The 16,369-nt window shown below is 38.0% G+C and overlaps 2 protein-coding genes across 4 annotated transcripts in view; one reads left to right on the top strand and one right to left on the bottom strand.

The window, feature by feature from the left end:
- The window catches only part of LOC127447035 (TSC22 domain family protein 1-like), a 64,256-nt gene extending 60,190 nt beyond the window's left edge, over positions 1–4,066 (top strand). For 2 of the 3 annotated variants that reach the window (XM_051708506.1, XM_051708509.1), the window contains exons 2-3: positions 2,162–2,213; positions 2,799–4,066. In XM_051708506.1, the coding sequence (XP_051564466.1) occupies positions 2,162–2,213; positions 2,799–3,056 (310 nt within the window). In that variant the 3' untranslated portion in view covers positions 3,057–4,066. Of the gene's footprint in view, positions 1–1,228; positions 1,735–2,161; positions 2,214–2,798 lie in introns of those variants that run through there. The other variant, XM_051708508.1, reaches the window with a different exon arrangement.
- Positions 4,067–7,440: 3,374 nt separating this feature from the next.
- Positions 7,441–10,947, bottom strand: LOC127447072 (stress-associated endoplasmic reticulum protein 2-like). Its single transcript, XM_051708584.1, has 3 exons — positions 10,864–10,947; positions 7,759–7,831; positions 7,441–7,620 (listed from the first exon to the last, which is right to left on the bottom strand). The coding sequence occupies exons 1-3, from the start codon at positions 10,945–10,947 to the stop codon at positions 7,580–7,582; spliced, it is 198 nt and encodes a 65-aa protein (XP_051564544.1). The 3' UTR covers positions 7,441–7,579.
- Positions 10,948–16,369: the final 5,422 nt, after the last annotated feature.

Genomic DNA, 16,369 nt, shown 5'->3' with positions numbered 1-16,369 from the left:
TTAACACTGGACTTCAAGCAACTTGGGCTATGAGCTTCTCCACCCTTCCTCCAGACTCTAGGACCTTGGTTTCCAAATGAAATACAAAACTTGCTCTCATCTGAAAAGAGGACTTTGGACCACTGGGCAACAGTCCAGTTCTTCTTCTCCTTAGCCCAGGTAAGACGCCTCTGACGTTGTCTGTGGTTCAGGAGTGGCTTAACAAGAGGAATACGACAACTGTAGCCAAATTCCTTGACATGTCTGTGTGTGGTGGCTCTTGATGCCTTGACCCCAGCCTCAGTCCATTCCTTGTGAAGTTCACCCAAATTCTTGAATCGATTTTGCTTGACAATCATAAGGCTGCGGTTCTCTCGGTTGGTTGTGCATCTTTTTCTTCCACACTTTTTCCTTCCACTCAACTTTCTGTTAACATGCTTGGATACAGCATTCTGTGAACAGCCAGCTTCTTTGGCAATGAATGTTTGTGGCTTACCCTCCTTGTGAAGGGTGTCAATGATTGTCTTCTGGACAACTGTCAGATCAGCAGTCTTCCCCATGATTGTGTAGCCTAGTGAACCAAACTGAGAGACCATTTTGAAGGCTCAGGAAACCTTTGCAGGTGTTTTGAGTTGATTAGCTGATTGGCATGTCACCATATTCTAATTTTTTGAGAGAGTGAATTGGTGGGTTTTTGTTAAATGTGAGCCAAAATCATCACAATTAAAAGAACCAAAGACTTAAACTACTTCAGTCTGTGTGCATTGAATTTATTTAATACACGAGTTTCACAATTTGAGTTGAATTACTGAAATAAATGAACTTTTCCACGACATTCTAATTTATTGAGATGCACCTGTGTGTGTGTGTATATATATATATATATAGGGGTTCCCTGGGTCTGGATGGGATCTGTAAAGGTTGGAAACCCTTCCTGAGGGAGTCCTCGCCTCTCCACTGCAGTTCCACCCATTGCCTCCAAGTTGGGACATGTAAAAACATTCCCCATTATCGTCTGTTTTCGTCTGTGTATTTAATACAACAAAACAGCCTGGATAACGTTTTGGCCAACGTGGTTTTACAAAATAAAAACTTGGATCTCCTTATTTTTGTGGACCAGAAATACTCCCAAGCAATAACAACTTCTTGAATAATTGTTATAGTTTAGATGCTGAGTATTAGAATTGGGCAGTTTAGAGCGGGTGTATCTTTTTGATGGAAACAACACCGGTTTGCTCCAACCCGACAATCTTATAAGGAAAGCCGTGTTTGAATATATTATGGAGACCGAGTCGGAAGAGCGACAAACAGTGGCGTCACTGCATAGATTAGTCAAATGCACCTCGCTCTCAGCCAATGGCGTACAGCGCAGTGCTGTGTGAAATAAATTATGCAAATGCCACAGGCTGCAGATATTCACCAGCGCAGAGATGAGCTGACCTTGGAGTTTCTTTGTGCTGCGGCACTGGATGTACGGTCTCTTGAAAAAGCGAGCTTTTCTGCTGGGGAGTCAAGCGCTCACCGCATAATATTTCTGCCAACGTTCACAAAGGATGTAATATTCAAAAGAAAGGCTGTAGGAAGGACACACACATTCGCGTCCGTGGTCAAATTCATATGGATGAAAAATAGCATGAATTCTCCATGCTATTCCGTGGCGATGGATCTGGGTGTTTGTCAGCTTAGACATTTTTCAATATCTTTTCTCTCATCGTTGTTGGGGACCGAGACTTCTTCCGTCAAGCTCGACAATAGGTAAAAAAGTGTCAGAATTGTCATGTTGACATTTAATTACAAGGGTAACGCTTGTGTCCTGCATGCAGTCTGTGTTCTGAGAATATCACAGAAAAAATAAAAACTTAAGCTGTTTTTGTTTAGTAAAAATCGCGTCTACATTGCTGGTTGAACGTTTTCATTTCACTCTGTCTCAAAAAAGATGATGCTGTACAAGTCAGCTTTCCTATAACATCTTTATACATCTAGATCTGCCTTTCTCATTGTGTCATGTTTATTAATGCCACAGAATACGACAGCGTAGAGATGTCCAGAGACAATCATGTGGTGCTATGTTGTAGATGTGCCTTTAAACGATGTTTTTCGACCATTTATGGATTTGAAATGATGTCTTTGTTATCTTTATGTATTTAAGCAGTCAAGTAACGATTGACTTTTCCCCCCACAGCTCATCGGGTGCCAGTGTTGTGGCTATAGACAACAAGATTGAACAAGCCATGGTAAGTCATCTTGTGTTTCTCACCATAAATAAAATTACATATTTCGTCATTTGTTTACATGCCGTAAAAGGACTGTAGAGTTGCATCAGTATCAGTGGAATGAATTATGAAATCATAAATCAAATGTATTGTTGCTCTATGATAGCGTCGAGATATTTTTGTTTTTGTTCGCTTCGTTTTTATTTATTTTACGTTGCAAGAAATTAATGGATAGTCATAGTTTAGTAATAAACGAGTGATATGTTGTGTAAAGCGTTTCGTGTTTGTTTGCTGACGCGAACTGTGCGCCTTGTTACTGTTGCTAGGCAAACCCCAAAGCTTTTACACCCAGTTAAAAATATCTCGGCTTCTGATTGGCCGGACGCCGTGTGGGACGGCCATTTTGTGCGTTTAGTGACGCCGAGCGGTGAGGCATAAAGCGAGGGAAGGACTGTGGGAAGAGAAGCCAATGCTTTTATATGCTTTATTACACACTCCTCCTACCTGTGGCCACAGCCATTGCTCAGATGATCTGTTTGCCTACTCAACAACATGATAAATGTGGTAAAAAAGACCTTGAAATAACTGTTTGTTGTCCATTCTCAGGATCTGGTGAAGAGTCACTTGATGTATGCTGTTCGGGAGGAAGTGGAGGTTTTGAAAGAACAGATTAAAGAACTGATTGAGAGAAATTCTCAGCTTGAACAGGAAAATAATCTGCTGAAGAACCTGGCCAGTCCGGAGCAACTTGCACAGTTCCAGGCACAAGTTCAAAGCGGCTCGCCGCCTTCGTCCACACAAGGAGTGCAGCCGCCTGCACCGCCAGCCCAACTGGCAGCACAAATCTCTGGACCATCGGCATAGCACAGAATGAATGTTCGAGGAAAAGGACATATGCCTCACTCACATGTAGACTGACAAAATTTGCACACCTTTCAAAACTTGACACACCAATGACAATCCAGTTGGCTGTTGACCGATATTGGACGTTGCCAAAAATCCTTGGACTGTGATTGTCAGGGGGAAGAGAGTAATCCGAGAGGACACAACATAATGAATCACTGTGCCTGTGTCGAAAGTAATGTTGGTGTTTTCCATGTCTCCCTTATGCAGACTGCAGTCTTTTTAGACTGTGAGCTTCTTATAATAAAGCAAGCACTTTTACGGTGACGAATGTGATGAGACTTTGAACATCTGCCTCTCTGTGCCCCATCTGGCATAGGAAGGTAGATGCAATGATGACTTAATAGCTGCATTGGTGTAATCATGATACTTTTTTGAATGAAGGAAAAGGAGGAGGTATGATTCTTAAAATCCTCATTTATTCAAGGCTCTTTATCTGTGCAAGAATGACGGATGAGAATTGAGCTGGATAGCGAGGTGGGCAGGCTGATGTATATTATTGTATGATTAGTGTAAGTATTTTGTAAAATAGCGATATTATGCAAAGCGGTTACAGAGACACTATATAGGTTGTACAGATTTAAAGGGTAGAAGAGGTAGTTGTTGGCTTGCCTGGAGACATCTTTTTTTTTAAATGCCATTAAACTGGTTCAGTCTTGCTCTGTTTATCTGATAAATGGAAACTACTCATCTAACACTTATTTTACACTACTGTTCTCTTGAAATGATTTGAAGTATTACGCCCATGTGATTTCTGTTTTCAGTTTTGACAGTGAAGTATTCTGGATCAATCCTTTAACTTACAATTACTCTTGACTATCATATGCAATAGCTGACATGGATTTTGCATTGTGTACAAGTTGTATGCTTCTGTTCTGTGCATGTTGTCAAACCAGGATATAAGTTGTAAAATATTGTAATTGCACTTGCCAGTTGCACTTCACAACTCTCAATAAAGTCATGTTTGTGAACCTGGTTGTGGAGCTTTCACTTTCGTGACATTAATTTGACCTGGCAGAGAATTGATAAAGAGATTGCTGAAGTGTTTATTAGGATTAAGTGCCAACCGTGTGTATAGATTGGCGATTATTTAACTTTTGTATCTTTGGTTGGTCGGTTATAATTTCACAATGATCTGTAATTTACTCCTATTCAAAACGCAATTGCAGATATCTAGAATTAATTTCTTACTAATTGAAATTCCAATTTCACATATCAGTGATGTACTGCTTATTAGTAAAAATGATTGTTTTTTTATATCAATAACTATATTGTTACTATTGCAAATGTCCATTCCCATATCAGGAATGTGTTTTACTGCAATTATGTAATTTTTTAAAATCAAGAATTAACGTTTTTACTAGTGCAAATGTAAAATTACTGATATAAAAAATTAGCATTTTCACTAGTAGTAATTTAATTCCTGATATCAAGAATTAGTTAACTAGTGAAAATTGAATTTTTGATACCTATAATTCATATCCTGCACGTACATGATTAAATGGCTTGCAATATTCATTGCAAAACTGAATCGGCTCCACCAACTTTGGCAATTTCTGTCACTTTTTTTCACAACATGTTCAATTGATGTTGTATAAAATGGGTCATATTTGAAATAACCCTTTACAGTACTCCTTATAAGGCATCACAGCTATTGATGTCAGTGAACTTGACAGCTGTCTTGGGCTACGTCCACATTAATCCAGATACATTTGAAAAAGGCGTTTTTGAAATACTCTCCGTCCACATGCCATTTTCAAGCGTTTTCCAAAAGTTTCTCATCCACACTGAAAACGTGATTTGTTTAGAATCAAGAATTACCATTTTTAGTAATGCATTTGTAAAATTACTGATATAAAAAAAATTGGCATTTTCACTAGTAGTAATTCCATTCCTGATTTTAAGAATTAGTATTTTCACTAGTGAAAATTATTTTTGATATCTACAATTCATATCCTACACGTACATAATGGCTTGCGATATTCATCACCTGTTCAAACTGAACAGGCTTTGGTCATTTTTTTTTTTTTTCACTTTTTTCAAAAATTGATGCTGTCTAAAATGGGTCATATTTGAAATAACCCCTTACATTACTCCCTACTGAAGACAGTGAACTTGACAATTGTCTTAGGCTACGTCCACATTAATTCGGATACATTTGAAAACTGTGTTCCGTTTTTAAACACACTCCATCCACATTGCCGTTTTCAAGCGTTTTCCAAAAGTTTCTCATCCATGCTGAAACATATGAAAACTCTTAAATCCCCTTACTGCGCATGCGAAAATCATTCCATGTATGGTCTGAAACACAATTGTCCTTGTGTTCCGTCACCACACAGCAATTCAGAGTAAACTTCCCAACGCCTTTGAAGGAATGCAATGTGAAGGTGATCGCATGACTGCAAATATGTCATCGTTTTCAGATGTCTTCATTTCCCCTGTCTATACTACAATGCAAAGACAAATATATCCACTTGGGAGAGCGTTTTTGAAAAGCTCAGTTTTTGATATCAAAAACACCGTCTCAGTGTGGACAGAAGACCAAAGCATAGAGAAAATTATGTGTTTTCAAACTAAAACATATTAGTGTGGACGTGGCCTTAAGCCAAGTGTACACTACACGAATTTCAGTCAGCACTCTGCAACTCACAGTCCAGTTTTTCTTCAGGGACTGTAGTGAATCAACTACACGACCATTCGTCGTGGTCACCTGGTTGTTTTTTTTTAACACTTGTGTTTGGATTTCGAGGAGAGGCAGCTAAAAATAATAAAGACACTGAATAGGAAGATATGGATGATATTTTCGAATTTTTTTTTGTCTTCCCAAATCTTGCTCTCCTCTTTCAACAAAAATGAAAGAACGTTTGTGCCAATTTTGCTATTTGCAAAAGGAAACATTTAAGAAAAACAGATTAAGGGGGCCTGGGTAGCTCAGGGAGTATGATGCTGACTACCGTCCCTGGAGTCACGAGTTCGAAACCAGGGTGTGCTGAGTGACTCCAGCCAGGTCTCCTTAGCAACCAAATTGGCCCAGTTGTTAGGGAGGGTAGAGTCACATGGGTTAACCTCCTCATGGTCGAGATTAGGGGTTCTCGCTCTCAATGGGGCATGTGGTAAATTGTGCGTGGATTGCAGAGAGTAGCATGAGCCTCCACGTGCTGAGAGTCTCTGCGGTGTCATGCCACGTGATAAGATGCGTGGACTGACTGTCTCAGAAGCGGAGGCAATTGAGACTTGTCCTCCACCACCCAGATTGAGGTGAGTAACCGCGCCACCACAAGGACCTACGTACTAGTGGGAATTGGGCATTCCAAATTGGGATAAAATTATAAAATATAAAAGAAAAACAGATTAAAATAATAAAGACAGAGGGTAGGGAGATGTGGGTGAAGTTTCATTTTATTAAATTCTAATTATTTTCTGTCTTCTGCTTCCTAATACCTTGCCCTCTTCTTGCACTCTCTCTATATTTCAATGGCTTTGGCTCATTGTCCGTCTTTCACTCTTCGGGACAGTGCGCACAAATTACGACAAGACATCTAGATATCAGACAGTTTTGAAAATTTTCGCATCGACTGGGACTAGTCTCATCCTGTCGCAGGAGTGCGCGCACACAAGAGCTTTCGTCGTGATATCCAAGACTTCTTGTCGCAGACCAGTCGCCGACTCAAAACTTAAAAGGAGATGAGCTTGAGTCGTGTTGTGTCCCCTTAGTTATCTCAAATGAAGGCCCTATCTTAATTGTTACACTGACACATCTAAACTGCAATGATTGGATTTAAAATGACCTCACTCTCTGCAGTATCTTGTACTACAAAGCTAGCCAGTAAAAGCCAGATCAAGAATTTTGTTAGGGTAGTGGATGTTCAAAGAATAAGAATCAAGACTTACAACCCAGATGACCCATAAACTTTAAAAAGATCCCTGACAGTCGTCATCAGCCAGCTCCTGGGGGATTGTCCATACAGTTAATGTGCTGTCTGCTAAATTGCTGTAAGTTTTTTTTAAATCCTTCACTGGATGCTTTTAACTATTATCTAATATAACACATTCATGAGCGTCCATGTTTGAAAATGGATACAAATATAGCACAGTAAACGCAAAAGAAAGTTCTGGGGTTTGAAGTAGTTTTGAAAAAGCAGAACGTATATGCAGCAATATCCAAATGCGTTTGACGTTTATTTGAAAAAGGTCACGCAAACACTGTTAAATAGAGAAATACGTAGATGATGGCACGCAGTCAGTGATCACAAATAAATATGGCAAAATTGATCAAACGTGGGGAGTCTACAACAACAATGGCTCTGTAGAAAATAACTTGTTCCCTTTTTCCAGGGACTCTGTAAGCACATGTGACAATGTCATGTACTATTGTACACTTGACCCACAAGAAGGATTTTAACTATCTGGGCTTCTGTTGGTTTGTATCCAATCACCAAAGAATGTCATTCAGATGCAGGAAAGAGTGTGAAGAATGCTGGGACTCACATTCCCATTCGAATACTTTGAATGATCTGAAAAATGGCTGAAAACAAGAATATCAACTTTTAAATTCCAGATTCAGTCTATCATTTGTTATTGTTATTAAAAACTCTAATCTTAATAACAATCAGTACATAACTTATAATTACAAATTGTAGGTAAATACAAATTCTAATATTACCTGATCCACAAACTACAAATACAAAGAGTGCCAAGAGCCATGGCCCTACAGGATATTTCTCCTCTTGTGGTCGCTGAAACAGAGCAAATCGAACATCAAACCAAAACAAAGTGCAACATCTGTAGATACATTTGTTTACATGACACATACAGTATGGCTGCATTATATTGTTACAGTAACAAAAAGAAAATTAAACACCTGCACCTAAACACCTAATGTTTTACATCACATTCCCAATATCATGGAATTTTTGATTTTCAGGCCTGGAAAAGTCATGGAAATGTCTATAGGGACTATGCATGTTTTTTTCTAGTTGTTCTAAGCTTTAAAATATTTGGCTACGTGGAAAAAAGGTCAACTGAAAAATGTGCTTCATCAGAAGAATCAGAATGAGCTTTATTGCCAAGTATGGTTACACATACATGGAATTTGTCTTGGTGACAGGAGCTTCCAGTGGATAACAATACAACAAGACAGAGATAATAAAAAATGGAATAAAAATAAAAACATAAGTAAAAAATAGAAAATATAAGTATATATAGATATACACAATAATATATATATATATATATATATATATATATATATGTATGTACAAATACAAATCTGTTATATACAGATGCAAGGGAATGTAATGGCAGAAGAGGTTGGATGTGCTGGATAAATATAAATAGACTGAGCATTGCACATTAATTATTACTCAATGGGGCAGTTTTAACTGTTCATGAGATGGATAGCCTGAGGGAAAAAACTGTTCCTGTGCCTGACGGTTCTGGTGCTCAGTGCTCTGTAGCGCCAGCCTGGAGTCAACAGTTCAAAAAGGTAGTGGGCAGGGTGAGTGGGGTCCAGAGTGATTTTTCCAGCCCTTTTCTTCACTCTGGAAGTGTATAGTTCTTGAAGGGAGGGTAGGGGGAACCAATAATCCTCTCAGCAGTCCAAACTGTCCTTTGTAGGCTTCTGATATCCGATTTCATAGCTGAACCAAACCAGACATACAAAAGTATGGCCATATGATGTAAACAATATACATTTTTAGTGTGATAAAATCACTTACTAACCATATCTGTGTAAAGTTACATCCAATATTACAACTTTGTTACCATGACAACACAACGCCGGTAAACCCCATGAGATTGTATTACACCAGAGTGATATTAAAACGTATATTGTTTATGTCTTGTGGCTATACGTACCTTTAAAACAATTTGTATTTTAATATTTATGGATTGGCCCCATTCACTTCCATTGTAAGTGTCTTATTGTAACTGCTGTATTTAAATAAATGAGGGATGTGTCTACATTTTTTGTGGTTATCATGGGCATCACTTTTAAAAAAAAAAAAAGGGGGGGTTAAGTGGTGGAACACGTGAATATTTATTAGGTGCAAGACAAATAATCTTTTACTGTTTTGATAGTAATTCTTGATGATCAATTCAAGTGCTCAAATAAATATTTTACATAATTAATTTGATAACTTGATCCGTACTAACACTGTCAGACATATAAACGGTCTTATATGGTAAAGTCTTTGCCTCTAGTAAAAGGAGTTTCGGTTTCTAATCCGCCCTATCTATTTTTTTAATTTAACAAACGAAATCTAAATGTCAATGGATGTATATCATGAACGGGGACACATACACTCACCGGCCACTTCATTAGGTACACCTGTACATCTACTTATTCTAAGATCAGCAGTTACAGAAATACTCAAACCAGCCCATCTGGCACCAACAATCATGCCACAGTCGAAATCACTGAGATCATATTTTTTCCCCATTCTGATGGTTGATGTGAACATTAACTGAAGCTCCTGACCCGTATCTGCATGATTTTATACACTGCACTGCTGCCACACGATTGGCTGATGAGATAATCACATGAATAAGTAGGTGTACAGGTGTACCTAATAAAGTGGCCGATGAGTGTATATTTGCTATTTGCTTTGCGATTGAACTAGAATGGAGCTCAAGGTGTGGTGCCAAAAGAGCACCCGTCTGGATGCACGAGTGAAGATCGCTGCCCGCCAGGGCCGTAGCAAGAAAATCTGGGACTTCTGACTGTATATTTGGTCTGGGCCCCTTTAATATAAAAAAAAAAAAAAAAAAATACAGTTTAAAATTAGTTGTGGGCTGCTAGTTTCGTTACCACCTTTCACCCCATTAGCTACGGCCCTGCCGCCCACTATCACTCAACGCCATTGATAACAGCCGCAAGAGCACTCATTATAACATTTGAAATAACAAACTTCAGCGCTGGATCACCACTTATTATAACACAAATGAATGAAATGGAAACTCCTGCTCAAGAACTGGAGATGTTTGTTCTGCATTACAAACTTACTTGATGAAAGCTATTTCAAAAAGTGGTAGGGACATGTCCTCCTCGCCCCACTTGGAATATGAATTTAAGGGAACAATTGCAGTTTTTTTACAGTGTAGAAATCGCTGTTTGTGAGTGCAATATCTATAAAATGATTTAATAATAATAATAATGGTCATGGATATCCATTGGAGAACAGGTGTGGAAACAATGGTAAGTAAAACTTAAGCCAAGACCACAAAAACAAGCAATCCATACACGAAATTCCACCATGTTATGCTCAGTTATTTGTGAAATCATTCTGTTTGAATTAAAAACGGAATTCAGGTGGCAAAAGCCATTTTATCTGATGATATCGTTCATTTAGTCCACATAGGACCAACCATTAAACTTCTCTTGGCTTCACATGGATGTTATGAAGTTCCTGACAATGGCTGAACTCTAGCTTTACAATGCAACCGTGGCAACAACATCTGCCTGCTTTACAACTAGTTGACTCATAAAGCACACAGCGACTATGATTATGTAAAACAATAGCGTGTTTACATTACGTGTGAATTTAGCCACCTTATTTAAAAGAATGAGCGGTAGTGGATTAAGTCTTTAATAACCCACTTATACTCGCTCTATATGTGTTATTACAACAGCATCGTGAAACACTGATTATTGTCTGGAAAGGACCTTACCAATTACAATAACACTTAAGTGCATATACAAGAAATCGGCTCAGGAATGCCACGATAATCATGTATTCCTGTTCATTCCAACATCAAATGACAGTCTTACCAGTGTCTTGGCCACGTTCCCCCTCTGAGTGGTGTTTTTGCTGTGCTTCTCGTTTGCCATCCGGATTCTTTGTTTTGCGACCATCTTCCGACATGGTAAATGTGTTTAAATGCAACGCTACAGTAAAATCAAATATATTGCTTTATCTGCGGTGATGTTTTAGTCCCCTTTTCCCTGCACCTGCTCCCCTAAACCGAATTATGCAGGACGGAAGTGCACCCTCATGTAGCCGAATCACGTCTGAAGGGACGAGCTCCATCTCTCAGCTGTAGGGGAGACCGGGGCTAGTTGTCACACTCTTGACTCCAGACAATATTTCTGGAGTTTTATGTTTATGTTTGCAACTCAGTTTATGTATCGGTCTATACTAGAAAAGGAAGAAAGAAAAAAAAAAACTCTTCAATATTTTCACCGCTTTTGCCCAATAAAAAAGGTAGGCTACAGTTCAATAAAGCCTTTTGATCTTTTATGACAACACGCCCCAACAGCAAGTTGTCCTACTGTATGGGGTAAGTTGTCACAATGGAACCTGTCATCTATTATAGGATTTTCAGCCAAATTTAAACAGTAAAACAGTTATGAGGCTCAAAACAATAAGAAAATGTCAACTGTAAAAATTTAAACCTAAACTATCAAACCCATGTTTTAGCCAACACATATTGTAATTAATAAATCTGATTCATTCAGTTCAACCCTCAGAGACCCAGTGTAGCAGAACAGCAATTAAGCAATACGTATTTTTGATTAAACATTGTAAAATGGGGGGTGGGGTTGCATATGGAATGTCACATCCTGCTAAAGTCGCATAATGTACGCTTAAAAATCAAGATTTGTGAAAAATGTTGCATAGTGAGGATTTCTTTAAAAAAAATGCCATAAATAGTTTTCATTTATCACTTAATGTCATACAAAGTCCAGTAAACATAAAAAAGCTGAATCAATATTCGGTGTGACCACCTTTTCCTTTAAAACAGCACCAATTCTCCTAGGTACACCTGGACACAGTTTTTCTTGGTTGTTGGCAGATAGGATGTTCCAAGCTTCTTGGAGAATTCGCCACAGTTCTTCTATCTATTCAGGCTCTCTAATTGCTTCTGTCTCTTCATGTAATCTCAGACTGACTCGATGTTCAGTGGGGGGCTCTGTGGGGGCCCTGACATCTGTTGCAGAGCTCCCTGTTCTTCTATTCTATTCTTTTCTATTTGCAAAAGTAATGTTTGGGAGTCTAACATTTATATTTCCTATTGACACACTAAAGCTGAAGATATAAATATCCATCTTAAGACAAATGCTTTTGTGAAACATCTTATGTGCCTAAGACTTTTGCACAGTACTGTACATTTATATTATATTTAATACACAAGCGACAACTCGCCCCACCAAAAAATGAGACAACTTTTTGTGTCCCGAGAACACAGGTCAGCTTTTCGGTTAAAGTCTACCTTTATTATACAGTTGACCCATTCCTGAATGGATGCCAGTGTAGTTTTGTTGTGTTCAATTGTTAACCCAACAGCTATTATTATGTACAAAAATGAAGTATTGAACTAGATGTTTGAAAGCGACATACAAAACCACTGCTAGAGAAAACAAATATTTGTGTAATTATACTTTTGAGAATGTTTCTTATTACACTCAAAGCTAACCTGACAAAATAATATTAAATAAAATAAACGTGATTTCCTCCAACGCAACCTATCTGAGGATTTGTCTAGTATGCAGTGTTGTAGCTGTCCCCAAGATGTATTTTCCCCACATAACTTTAAGTTGCAGGTGACTTTTGAATCTATTTTTAATTCTTTAGGAAGTATAACACTTTTCTGCAGATTTTTCCCATTACTGTCAAAGTGAATAATGCCCAGATATTGCCATATTATTGAGATAGTGCCTGTACATCAGATACAAGGCTGCCTCAGCAATCAGCACAGGTCCTACAATACGATAAAGGGGTTGCTTAGCAACTGCATCAAGGGGGTTGTGCAAAGCATTGCACACCTTCAATGTCACAGCAGTGAGCTCAGGCATCCTCCGGACTAAGATTTCACTTCACATAAGCCACATTGTGATGTGGGTCCATGGTGCACTTTCCATTTCAGCTGTGTCCAAGACTCATCTTGCCTCGTAAGACTTCACATTGTGCATATAGCTGTGCAATATAATGGCTGACTAGATGATTGCTATCTTAGATTTGTTTTGAAATGTTCTGATGCATGTGTATGTTTTATAAAAATAAATAAATGTAATTACCTACCCCAGCTACCAACTTTATTAATGATGTATGTTTAACTATGCAGGATTTGAACACATGAAAGCCTCTCATTGTGCATATAGTCAGTAACATCACAAAAGTCAAATGTGCAATCAAATGTGCCCCAGTTACCTAGTTTAATGAAAATATAAACGTGAAAGAATAAAAATGTGTTTTCTTCCTTTTATATGGTTATTTACCTCTAAGTCCCTCCAAGCAGCCCACCACTCTGACTCGACACTCAATATTTAAATATATATATATATATATATATACTGTATATTGCTTTGTTTAGCCATCCGTTTTTAACCTCCAGATTTGAATGATTTTAAACAAAGAGCATTGCAGATGATTAGTTTGAAAAATGAGTCCTTGTTTGTTGCATGTTTATGTATCATAGAGGCACATACTCAAGCACTGCATTGACTTTGTGCATTCAACTCAGGCTTTACCTTTTAATACGACCACAGCACATACCACAAAACAGGAAAACTGAGATGCATACCAATAGCGAAACTGATTCACAAAACATAAACACTGCTTGTAAATAGCGGACCACAGATACAGTATTTGATCACAGAATGCATGCAGCACTTACAATACGTATTTTCTGTATTTTAATCCACAAATGTGGATTTTATTCTCACTTAGTTTTCTCTGAATCTGAGCATCATTGAGCCAAACCCGTCCGTCACAGGACAGATCATAGTCTAAGAGATGTAATATCGGTTATAACTTAATTTGGACAAAATGTGTATAAAATAAAATACTGTGTTTTGCCTTTAAGGGACAGAGTACAGTCCTGTACAGTACAGGTCAAGTTAATAAAGTAAAATCATAATAAATGCAATCAAATTTGCCCAGATACATAATTGAATGAAAATGCTAATTTATTATGATTTGAACACAGGTCTCTATGATTGTGTTGCATTAAATACAGTAAGCCTCTTAACCAACTAAACAATTAAAGTTAATAGAGACTGATGATTATTGTTCAATTTAATTGTGCATATCAAAGTAGTGTGAGAATCGATATGAACTATACTGTATAATACAGAAACAGGAGAAACAAAAAGTGCTCAGTGATTTATTTATATTTTTAAGTACACTCCAATCTCCTGTAGTTGGACTGCTGCTCTGAGATGTAGTGCCAGAATATCCATATTTAATATCCAAGAGCCAAAAGAAAGAGGAAGTGCCTGGCCTAAAATTGAGATCTGCTTACCTCTAAAATACTTGTCCAATTATGCTCTAACTAAATCCTTAGAGTCAATGCTGTGTCTTCACCAAATAATATGTAGGTATAGTATGGAAAACAGGAGATAGTAAAAGTAACCAAACTATCGGATTGCTTGAGTCATAGTTCATAAATTACATAATTGTCAGATGGATACAAGGAATCAGAGGCCAATGCCAGAATCCAATTTAACACAGTATAACATATCTCTCTCCCTCCCTGTCTCTTATTTTTCAGTCTTTTTGTGTATTTCTCTCTGTGGGAGTACAGTAAGACAGGAGGATACAAAACAACAACAAGGGCTAAGTGAAAGGTGCTGTGGTTTGAGTCTATATGGGTTTGTCACACAATCTGTGGTCCTTCAAATTGTGAACAGTCTTTGACAACCAATGCAAACAATACAGTCAAAACTCCTGCTTTGTGTTTTTTAAAAGCAGTGGTTCTCAAATGGATCACAGCTCTGGGTCACCTGTCTGTTCTGATATGGTCTCAAAACAATGCCAAATGCAAATAATAAAACACAAATGACCATATATAATTGTGGATAGTTAGGATACCAAAATGAATAGGCTTATCAAAGGAAGGTTAATGACCGTGTGTCCCATTAAGCTCTACGGTCTACCATGAAGAACTATGAAGACAGAATTTATGACATTAAAAAGAGGTTCATTTGCAGTGAGGATGCACATGATTTGTGCTGACCACAGTGTGTTTTGGGCAGGGAACCATTGGCTGTAAATAAAGACATTTAGAAGAAATTTAGAAACCAACATTTTCTCATCCGATATAGCCTTTGTCATGTTAACAATTTTGTATATATTTGGGCATATGCGGTTCATGGTAATATTAATAAATTACACACTTTTGTTTAATGTGCAATGTACAATCTGGGTCCTGAAGCAAAACCATTTGAGAACCACAGTTTTACAGGCTAGATATTATGATCAGAGGCAAGCACTTCCCCCTCCACCAGCCCAGTGAATTATAGGCACAGGCAAAGCTGTAACAGATATTTAGGTCATGATGCAAAGTACTCCCTGACACATCTCCTCAAAAGTCACATCACTCAGGTCTTTGTCCCAGTTTAAGCTTTGTGGAGCTGACACTGTAGATGTGTCCCTCAGGAGCAGACTGAACTAGAGGGGCCTTTTGGAGACCCTTTCCATCTTTGTTCGGCTCTTTGTGGAAAGCTGTGCTGTCTCTGGTTTTTGGAGCCACGGCCGCCTCTCTGGGACACTCAAATTACAGGAGACCTGTTTAGCCAGGTTGAAAGAACTAAGAGTAGCCTAATGTCCTCCTAGAAGAGTAATTTACATTCATGTACAACAGAGATTATTTAGCAGAGATGGGCCACTTCTATTAACATTAATGGGAGAAATTGGAACACCCAATGGCAACTAATGGCCAACGTAGAAAGAAAGTCCTGCCTTACAGGTAAAAGAGCCAATCACCTATCACCTTTTAGATACAGACATCACCTGTCAATCAAATCCACAAGGCACATGCGCATTAGCTATACAAGCCGAGAAAATTGCGTTTTCAACTTAATATTTAGGAGATTTCGGTCTTTTCCCATTCAAGCTGATAGGAGCTGCACTGTCATGACTGGAAATAGCCTCCGACAGTGGACTGACTTGCTTGAAAGACTTTGTGTACAATGAGCTATTGTCTTTGTGTTTTACTGATTGGTCAGGGTATGAGTTGAAAAGCCAATAAAATTCAGAGGCACCTGCAAATAAGAATAATTGTATATTTTGCAATCTGTTTAGATGTTTTTTTTTTTGTTGTTTTTTTTGTTTTTTTTTTGTAAGAAGACCGTTTTGTTTTGCTTTGTTTTTTGATTTGTTTTGTTTTCTTTTCTTTTCTTTTCTTTTCTTGCATGTTCATCTAATCCTTTAGAGTGCTATAGGTAAACGTATTTGGCTTGCAGTCAGTAATGGGGACTCAACTCAAACTAAATGTTCACTTTTGTACAAAGAAGTTAAAATTTGATTACTAAACAAGAAATAAGGCAGAATCTT

The sequence above is a fragment of the Myxocyprinus asiaticus genome, chromosome 10, assembly GCF_019703515.2.
Source record: "Myxocyprinus asiaticus isolate MX2 ecotype Aquarium Trade chromosome 10, UBuf_Myxa_2, whole genome shotgun sequence".
Lineage (NCBI taxonomy): Eukaryota > Metazoa > Chordata > Actinopteri > Cypriniformes > Catostomidae > Myxocyprinus > Myxocyprinus asiaticus.
This window is presented reverse-complemented; position numbering and strand designations above follow the sequence as displayed.